Genomic DNA, 10,592 nt, shown 5'->3' with positions numbered 1-10,592 from the left:
TCATTATTGTAAAACCAATTAAATACATGGATTGATTAACAAGATAACACTTCTCGCGGCTATTTAGTGAAACATTATTCTGAAAGACTTAAACAGCAGCGCCTCCAAGTGTGCAGATGATAGATCAGTACTATAGGAAGGCCAGTATTATATCTTGAAGATCGTTACTTATATCGGCGCAGGAAACCAAGCTAGAATCGATTGATAAAGCCAGGGGTTTAATAGCACCAGAGCTATAATGCAAAATCGATGTGTAAACTTGTTTTCGTAAAACATTTAGCACATGGACTATGATTGACAGCGTTTAGAAACCTTATAACAACCGTGCAAAAGGATGTTAATATGTCTAAAAGTTTGGTTAAATAAGAGTATGTTATATTATATATCACAATTTGGCTACAAAATAAATTAAGTACAATAATTAAGTTGATGGTGGAACATAATAAACAGTCAGTGTTTTTAAATATGACTATGGTTACATATGGCAAATGGTTCATCCTCCTTCAGAGATGATGATTATCTAGAAAATGGAAATGTCGCTTGAACTCAAATCAAAGATTCTTTTTTAAACCGACGTTCGTTCATGACTCAGTACACAATTGATTATGCTGTAGGCCTAAACAGGCGATCAATCGAACCCTACTAAAAATACCAAATGATAGAAACTATTGTTATTAAGCTATTAAGATTTTACTAAATATAGATAGGCCTACTTGATGGTGAAAAGATAAATGTGGTGTACCCACGAAGTTTATTAACTATAATTGGCAAACATTTTTTGTTTTTATTTTCATTGATTTGCTTAACATCTTATGTTTACAATGATAACAAATCCACATTTTCATTTCAGTTTTACAGATTTGAGAAACATTAGGTTAAAAAGATACTTAGACTCGACCACAGTGATATTGTTACTTAATTCTAAGACGTAACAAATTAAGATTTGATGGAGAAAAAATGGAATAGCGTGAACTAAAACAAACGTCAAACATTTAAACATACCGATGTTAATCGCACATTTTTGGTAAATGATTGACTTTTGAAAATATAGGCATAAATTCGTAAAATAAAAAAGTTCAGGAAATTAAGTGGCGATGCTAAGAAGAAGTGGAAGAGCGTACCAATTTCTTTCCACAGAGAAAACATTGGTGACGCCGAGGTCAAGATTTGAAATTTCAATTGTAAAAACAGCAGTTGTTTTCAGACTATTTTGAAGCACAGACGGAAAACTATGTTCACCTTTAAAGTTATGTGCATAACTGTGTTGGAAAAAACTCTAATTTAACAAGAATGTATATAGACATGATAGACATGATAATTCTACTGAGAAGGAAAAGGCTAACTTTAGCAAAGTTAAGTCTTAAGTTATTTTCCAAGACATACAAATACATACCTTTAAAATACCACCACAGAATATTCGTTGGAATGTTGTGCGTTGATGATGAATCACAACAATATAAAACAATAAAATAAACGCTCCTCAGAACGACCAGATCGAAGCGCGTGCTCTCAACTAACTTATTAAGTTTGATATCTATTAATCATGTTATATAGCTAGCTGACAAGGAGGAGGAAACCAATGATGGTTTGATCAAGCGATACCCGTATATTATTGAAACTATTGATGAGTTCAATCGAGTAGAAAACCAGTTCTAACCGCGACCGTGTTGTGACGTAGGTGCGTATTCTTATGGTCATCGACGCGTAAAATTCTTACGTCTTATTTAAGCCGATAAACATTAATAATTACAAGGCGTTAAAGCAAAGTGAATTAGAAGTATCATGATGTATCTATTGCAAACTGACATTTACCGATGTAAAAAACAGGATAACACGATTTAGGAAAATCCAGTAACATAACTTTCAAGATGCGTTTAGCCTCAGAATATCGCTGCGCTTAACACAAATAGCGCATATTATTCGTAATTGCAATGGGAACCATGATATTGCGCCGGGACACCAGCTTCAATTATATATGTAGTATTCAAATACCGGTAATAAATTTGATTTTAAGTACCGTAATTGCTGTATAATACGCCAATACATAATTACGACTTAATTAATGCAACAATATTTTGTTTTAATTAATTTAATTAACGGATTATTGATCAATAAAATACATAGCATCAGAGAGCGTAAGTGCATTGTAATAAATCTATTTAAAATAGTCGAAGCTGAGGTAATAAAACAAATAAGCTTACTAAACGTGTTTGTGTCCAGAGCAGCTACAATAAAGATACGCTTTTAATTTCGTTTTTGTTTCGTTGAAGAATTCGGAATTATCAAAGACGTCGGGCTTTAACGTACTTCTCCAACGAAAACAAAGAACATAAGAAAAGAGTCACACGACCGGTTCACAAAAATGCAAGCAAATAAAAAATATATACATAGGCCAAATTCAATAGAATTCTTAATAAATAATTTCAAATCTTGATTTGATTTAATTTGCAATTAACTAGATTAAAAATCGGTGTGATCTAACTTTTGCGAACGCTTATAGTTATTTATAGTCAAGACAATCCAAGAAACAAAGATACGAAACCTTATAAAGATTTCGAAAGCATTAAATTAAAATAGAAAACAACCATTCACCTTTCCAATTTCTTGCCTAGTATTACACTGAAGTTATCAAGCGTTTTTCACAATATTAATTATGTAAATAAAATATTATTTCAGAAAAAAATTACATAAATAACACATTATTACGAGTGCAACAAATGACATTTTAATATCAGAAATTGATTTTTAAATTTAACCCATAACCAGAAATATTATTAGTTGCTTTGAAAATCCAGCAATATTCTTTTACTAAAATAATGGAACACTCACACCTATAATCATCCAATATTATTTTTGAAATACAGATATTAAATGGAAAATGTACTTCCTAATTCATTATCGTACAATGTATTATCACTTTTAATTCATTTGTAGATTCTCAGTGTTATCTAACTGGATTTGTTTTGCAGATTTTCGGTTTTATACTGCAGTTGCAAACCCCACTCTGCTGTTTGCTTGGTCAAACACGGTATAATATCGTCTCATGAACTGGTGTCCCAAGATCCACAATGGACTGTCTGTTCGTTGAACATCATCTCGACGAATGAATCCACTTAGGCATTGTGTTGTTGATACCTGATAATAAGTGATAGCCATTATTTTAGCAAAGAAAAGAAGGGTGTGTGGCGCATTGTGTGGACGTTCGACTACTGATTGTGAAATCGAGGTTCGAATCCAACTCTTGCCGCATTGCTGGTATCCGTAGGCAAGAGACTTTACTTACGTTTGCCTCTCTCCACCCAGGTGTATACATGTTAGCTGCATTATTGGAGTATGTTTTCATACGTGTTTGATCCAAAAACATGACTGGGGTATGTTCAGCGCTTAGAGGGGCGCTATATAAGGATATTATTATTATTATTACAAATTACCGTATATGTTACGTTGGATTTTAATTATATTTTTCATGAATCAGTTACCTGAAGTACGTAATCACTGCCTTCAAGTGTAAACTGTTGCCCATTGATGGTGAATGTAATGTATGGTAGAGTTGATATCCAATCGCATGGAATGGTGTGCTAAGAAACAAAAGTAACAACCTTATATCAATTTATAATAATAGTTTGTACCAGTAGAAAGCAAGTATGTTCACTAATTTTATATAATAATAATAATAATAATAATAATAATAATTTATTTGGAAGCTACACTTTTGAAACAGTGGCACACTTCTTGAATGAATGTGCATCCAGAGTAAGTAATATAAAAGTTAGAGAAAAAAATGATTTAGCCATAGGCCTATTTACAGTACAAGGAAACTTAAACTAACTTATGTACAAGATGTAAAAAAATAACATTAACAAAAGTAATACTTTTGAAACAGTGGCACACTTCTTGAATGAAGGTGCGTCCATAATACAGTAAGTAAAATAAAAGTTTTAAAAAAATGATTTAACAATAGGCCTATTTACAGTACAAGAAAACTTGATGAAAAAATGTATTAAGAGTAATACAGGATTTTATGTTACAACACTTACCTCTCTTTCTCCCGCTTGAGTTGCACCAATCAATGAGTTGATAGCATCGATCTCCGCATCAGGACCAGTAATCATAGAGCTACCCGTATCAGCGATAGCCTCACACCCACCATCACAGTAGTAGTGTCTTGATACTCTTTGGCCTAAACGTCTAACGTTAATCCTTCAAAATGATCATATAATTTAAGCTCTGATGATAAATAAACTGAGCGAATATTGAAGAAGCATTTTACAAAGTAATTCATTTAATCTATAGAAACAAAATACATAGCATAAATTAAATTAGTTTTTTGCTTTGTTCTAAAGAACCCAATTGAAAAGAAGTCCGTTGAGGACTTTTGCTAGTTATCCTTGGATGGCATCGCTATTTTGTTTAATGTTTTTGATGTTTCGATCTGAAAAAAAAAGAGATGGAGGAGTAAGCTCGTCAGACAGACCGGTACCACATCATGACCAAGATCTGCGAAAGAAAAAGAACAGCTGGCACCAATTGGGAGAGGAATTTGCCCAGCAGTGGGACGATATGGGCTTAAGACAGAAAGAAAGATGTTTCCCCTGTACATATTCATTAATTTCTAAATAAGCTGAAATAAATCAAATCAAATCATTTAAAAACATAAGATTGTACGTTGACATTGTTAAGTAGTTTGAGATAAAAAGTGAGTGAATGGAACTTTAAAGTCTGAAAGATAAGATAAAAAAAAGCTTCAGCCTAGTTCTTCTACTTGTACCATTCGATTATCGGTAACATGTCTACAAAAATGGCATTATAATATTATCCAATCGTTAAAAGTAAAATTTACACAGACTAGTGGTAGCCGAAACTCGCGTAGCTTGTCCACATACAACCGCCCGCGTTTAGTGTAAATGGTCATAAGAAATAACATAGATTCGGGCCTCTAGGCCTATTTGTTTTCCGATTACCGTTTACCGCTTTAAGCCATTTTACACAGACGAGCGGTAACGGTAATAAAAATATAGAACCTATGTTATTCCTAATGACCATTTACACATAACGCGGAGCGGACGGGTGGTTTCCGCTCAGGATAGATAGATTCTACGCATGGAACAAGCTACGCGATTTTCCGCTTACCGTTATCGCTCGTCGTCTGTTTAAATTATATTACCGTTATCGCTCGTCTGTGTAAATTGACCTTACCGTTACCGCTCGTCTGTGTAAATTAGCCTTACCGTTACCGCTCGTCTGTGTAAATTGGCCTTAACGACTGAACAATATTATTGGGTTAGCGGTTAAGTTAAAGTTAAATTTAGGGCTAGTGCTGATGATCACATGTAATACATTGTTATGTGATGCTGTATTACGGATATATTGTCCATGGTCAAGGACCTGAAAATCCGCTGCAAAGACAGGAGACAATGCATTTATACAAGACAAGACTACGATGATTAGAGAAACTTTTTAGAAGAAAAAAATATTGTTTTCTGTCAGACAATTACTCATTGTTACATACCCATCCATCTTAAAATGCCAGTAACCTTGCTTAGAGACAGGGACATAAGTGAAGATACCAGTATGATATATTCGGTCTGTACCTCCAAGGATCAGCTCGCCCCAATCAGCATCACTAGACCTACAATTTAAAATTTTAAACGAAAAAGTGAAACCTTTTTCTTACAATTATGTCACCCCTCCACCCTCGGCAAATATACAATGCAAAAAGATGTTCAAAGTTTATTTGTATTATTCATTACCTGTCAAAATAAAATGAAAATTCATGTGCTTCCAGCAGTCTCTGCTGATACACATTTTCAATGAAAGGAAGAGCATTGTCATAGGATTGTTGGTTTCCCAAACCAACAACGCCATCAAACTTAGAATTTATAAACTTTCCAGACATGGTGGTTACTTGTGTAAACACTTGGGATTTTACAGTGGCTCTGTCAATCTAAAAAGAAGAAGAAATAGAAGTGTTTTTTATTTGCACGAAGCTCTATCTACAATATCAATGTTTACGATGTCATACCACTACCGTATTTGGGCAATCAGTACCATATTTGGCCACTTTTTTGTCAGACTAGTTTGATAGTGTAGACAGAGCTTTAGCAATTAGATTCCTCAGGAGGATCACAACAATAACAAATAGTATGCCCATTGCTAACATGAAATAATGAAAAAAGGATACAGATTGCTTCTTTTTATATTTTCCTTTTTTCGTTTTGTGGTCCAAAAATATAAGAAGTTCTCATTTTGTGATTATGATGTAATCAAATCAAGCATATTGATCATCGAACAAAAGCTACATTTGAGATCAATGACTTTGGTAGAAGGCAAAGTTCAAACGCACAGAGCCGTATTTATGGAAACAACATGTTCGATTGTTTTTGTTGAATATGCCATTTTGATGTTTCATAATTTGAAAATATGAAAAAGCTGTAATTTAAAGCAAAAAATAGTCCAATTTTCTGCCAGCTAATGAGGTTTTGGTTCGATTTAACCGTTTGTTTTGTCTTTTTATAAAGTGAAAACTTTATTCTTTTTTTTCTGCGGAAGTGATTAACTTGATTAAAACTACAAAACCTGATTTTATTAATCAATACATCTTGAACCATTACAATATACTTACTGAAACATGGTCTTTAATAAGGTACCCAGACATATCCTTAGATTTATACGAGAATTCAACTGCATTTCCAACCTGTTCGTGAGTTGATGATTTTTTGCTATCATACTTTCTAAGTAACGCTAGAATTTTTTTTCATTTAAGATCCAACAGAGGTCGATGTAAAGAAAAATACAGGATCGCCATAAAATACAACATAAAATGTGATTTACATAAACAATACTTTGAATATTAAGACTCACTGTAATTGGAAAACACAACAAAAATACTGTTTTTACATAATTAACACTAAAATATTGTTTAAATATTATAATTTAGTATTTACTTAAATACATAATTCATATACGACACTATGCCATTAAACTATGAAAGCCTGTTTCAACATGTAGATGGTAAGATCACGGTATGGTAATTAGCAGAATTGGAAATTATTTTATAATTTTCTATTTTTTAAAAATTTTATTCAATCGAAACCAACAGCGATAATTACCGCCACTAACAGGTTTGATACAAACAAAGCTAAGACTGTTTAAAGCACCTTGATTGGTCCTAACATTGATCAAGGGCTTCTCTCGTCCAGAGCCCACCTTGACCAGAGGAAAGGCATAAGCCAATACGTCTGAGGCAGATACTAGATGCAGGGGCTGCCATAAGAGTTATAATTTTCTATTCAGGATATGGATCACGGAGGGGACAATATAAGCATACAGTAGTGTTACTTTACTTATTGAAAATGATAAAAAGAAAAGAAATCGGGCTCTATAAAACTTACCGCAAGCGGCATCTACACAATATTCTGATGTAATCAATAAGTTTGAACTGCCAGTGTCGAAAAGTACTTTGAACGTCTGTGGTGGTGTTCCAATTGAAATGGTTCCATAATATTGGGCCTAGGTACAGAGGAAATAAATATAATTTAACACCCAGTATATTTAAAATGACACTTTCTTTGCCACCGTTTCAAATGGAATTACGAATTTACTAAACACAAAATGTCAATGTCACAAACACATACAATTTAATATTTTTGGTTGATATAGTTCTGATTACTAAAGCTCGTTTGATGTCAGGTAAACACACGTATATAATTAGCATGTCGCGTGTGTTTTGTCGAGGATTTCACCCTGGCGATTTATTTAGGGGTCACATTCATTAATAGAATATCTTAATATCAGAACTTACGATCCTTCTGCCTAAGCTGGAGTTCCGTCGCAACAGCACCGCTTTCATCCTCAGTATGTTTGGTTCCCACACCGCAAGGACGTAAGCGCAACGTACATGATATGACCAATCACCTACCTTGTGTTGCGTCTACGTCCTTGCGCTGTGTCACTACTAGTGGAACCAAGCTTTAGTGTGTTTCATCACATGGGTTGTAATAATGGCATTAGTGTTTTTGTGGTTTTTTTTTCATTTTGGCGGTGTTCAGCGTACCCTCTGATTGGACAAAATCTAAATCCCATAATAATGAAAATGCTTTAGTTATTTTTAAGCTCTGTCTACACTATCAAACTTTAAGTGACAACAAATGTGATGTGCCCATACATAAGGATACGATGTCATATCACTACCATATTTGGGCATATCACTACCATATTTGGGCACATCATACTGTAGACAGAGCTTTATACCAACATTTATTCACGTACATCCTGGTAACTCTGATCTTCATTTCCAACTTCTTCTTGTGTCTTGAGCAAAGTGATTCTGTACAATTATATTTAAAATACAACATTGTTGTCATTCATTATAGAGATGTAATGCATATTTTTAGAAGATATTATTAGTTTATTAGCAAGATGTTTATTATTGCACTATATCTTGATTTAGGCCTACTACTTGTCTTTGTGTCTATCATCAAAGAAATCTTAGGTAATTAACAAGACACTTCTCGGTTGAATTTTTAACAGGATGATAGGCCTAAAGCAAAGCTAAACATTTAGTTATGTTAACACGTTGAATACCAGATCAGCATCAAAGAGAGCATGATAATGAACCGATGCAATATATAACCCTATAAATAATCCTGGTACTGTGCATATTTGTGCATGAAGGATTAAAGATGTATTGTTCCTCTGAAAAATAATTTCTAAACATTATTTTTGTTGAATATGCCATTTTAATGTCACATCATAGTTATCCTCTTTGACCAAAAATTGGTGAAAAAAGAAAACCTGATATTTAAAGCAAAAAATAGTCACATTTGCTGCCAGTCAATGAGTTTTTGGTTGTTTTTTTTCCTACGGACGTCATAAACTGGATTCAAATTTCAAAATCTGATTTAGTTAATCGTTTTTCATGGTTTTGGAGGACAATACATCTTTAATAATATTTCATAGTAATATACGGTCAGTGTCAGTAAACCAGTCCAAACATTGTGTAATCAAAATGCTTAATCAGTATCATGATCAGTGACATGATTCATTCATTAGTTTTAATTTATCTGTTGACCCCTTATCGAGTATGAGACTTACCACATCAACACTTAAATATTTGTATGAGAGACCTACATTTAAAAACAAAGAATCGTAATTATACTTCTCAACACTATCACAAATGCAACTAAACATATACATAGGCATAATATACAAGTCTTACGTTGAAATAGTTGTAGATTTAAGGTGTTTACAATAGTATTTTTAACATATGTTCTCCGTAAATAATTTAGGCCTAAAGCAGGACACTTCAAAAGATATTGTATTTCATTGCCTATATCTTACAAAGTGCGCACAGTTTGCTTGATTCAACTTGCAAAAAAGGACTCTCTGATGTGGGTAACTTCTGATTTCCACAAGGAAAGGTTTATTTTACAATAAATAAAAGAATGGATATTTACCAGATAACTAAGCTAAATTATGGAAATAGTTCATACAAACCTTATCAGACCATAGCATACAGAAATGCACATCACCAGTACAATTGCTACTTTCATTGTTCTTGTCGATTCAACATGTGTTCTGTATGATCCCAAATCCGAACTGCACTTCCACACAAAAAACACAGCCGATCGAATTAAAATTGAAGCAAAAATATGCAAGACTCGATTTTTTAGTGATTAAATTAATTTAATTTGTTTGTTATGGTAATGGTAACTTATTGACAATGATTTCGTGTATAATTTTTTTTTTAGGGGCCTACACCCAATTGAGTAATAACTCGATGACATTTACGTATCGCAGAGGTGCACATGTGGCAGTTTCAGACTGAATATATTTGTTTAATTATCAGCTTTGCACAGCCAGCAATTTTCCTTTCCAAAATAATAAAACACTCTGTATTATTATGCGTAAACACTGTAGGTCTACCTAGATTTTTTCAGCAATACAATCAAACGTACACATTTTCAATAAATCTTACTTCATTGTATACATTATTAAATTTAAATTTGCATTATTCATGTTCAATTTTTTCGCAGATGTGTTGAGTTATTTAAAAAGAAAAAAACCTTCGACTCAAATTTCTGTTTTATACTGCAGTTGCTAAGCCCACTCTGCTGTTTGCTCTGTCAAAAACGGTATAATATCGACTAATGAACAGGCGTCCCAAGATCCACAATGGACTGTCTGTCTGTCGACCAATGAATCCACTTTGGCATATTTCACCAACATATGATGAAGATACCTGATAATATAAAATAATGAACATTAGTGCAACAAAGAGGTAGAAAAACACACTCTATTTTATTATAAATTTATTATACATTGAATCTTATATTTCATAGAATCATTACCTTAAGTACATAATCTTCACCTTCAAGTGTAAACTGGTGCCCATTGAGGGTGAAGGTAATGGCTGGTAGAGATGGTATCTTATCGCATGGAATCATGGCCTGAAAAACAAAATTAACAACCTTAAAAGACCTATCAATTTATAATAACATATATATAGTATTATAACGTATTTTACCAGTAGAAAGTAAGTAATTTGATTTAATATTGTTACACCACTTACCTCTCCTCTTCCTGTCGGAATT

General features: G+C 33.2%; 1 protein-coding gene across 1 annotated transcript; it reads right to left on the bottom strand.

The window, feature by feature from the left end:
- Positions 1-2,979: 2,979 nt before the first annotated feature.
- Positions 2,980-7,849, bottom strand: LOC144839294 (lysosomal aspartic protease-like). The gene is made up of 8 exons (XM_078694611.1): positions 7,802-7,849; positions 7,392-7,509; positions 6,623-6,741; positions 5,751-5,944; positions 5,510-5,629; positions 4,038-4,200; positions 3,480-3,578; positions 2,980-3,135 (listed from the first exon to the last, which is right to left on the bottom strand). Exons 1-8 carry the CDS (start codon positions 7,847-7,849, stop codon positions 2,980-2,982), a joined length of 1,017 nt encoding a protein of 338 aa, XP_078550737.1.
- Between the last annotated feature and the right edge of the window lie 2,743 nt (positions 7,850-10,592).

This window comes from Antedon bifida, chromosome 4, assembly GCF_963402885.1.
Source record: "Antedon bifida chromosome 4, ecAntBifi1.1, whole genome shotgun sequence".
Taxonomy (NCBI): Eukaryota; Metazoa; Echinodermata; class Crinoidea; order Comatulida; family Antedonidae; genus Antedon; species Antedon bifida.
Note: the sequence above shows the minus strand (reverse complement) of the source record. Positions and strands in the feature narration are given on the sequence as shown.

Bases quoted from the DNA above. Each gene is read 5' to 3' on its own strand.
- LOC144839294 (XM_078694611.1), bottom strand. From the start codon at position 7,849: ATGAAAGCGGTGCTGTTGCGACGGAACTCCAGCTTAGGCAGAAGGATC. The intron at 7,510-7,801 runs GTAAGTTCTGAT...CTCTGTACCTAG, and splicing joins CCAGCTTAGGCAGAAGGATC to GCCCAATATTATGGAACCAT. The intron at 5,630-5,750 runs GTAATGAATAAT...TTTAAATTGTAG, and splicing joins TTTTCATTTTATTTTGACAG to GTCTAGTGATGCTGATTGGG.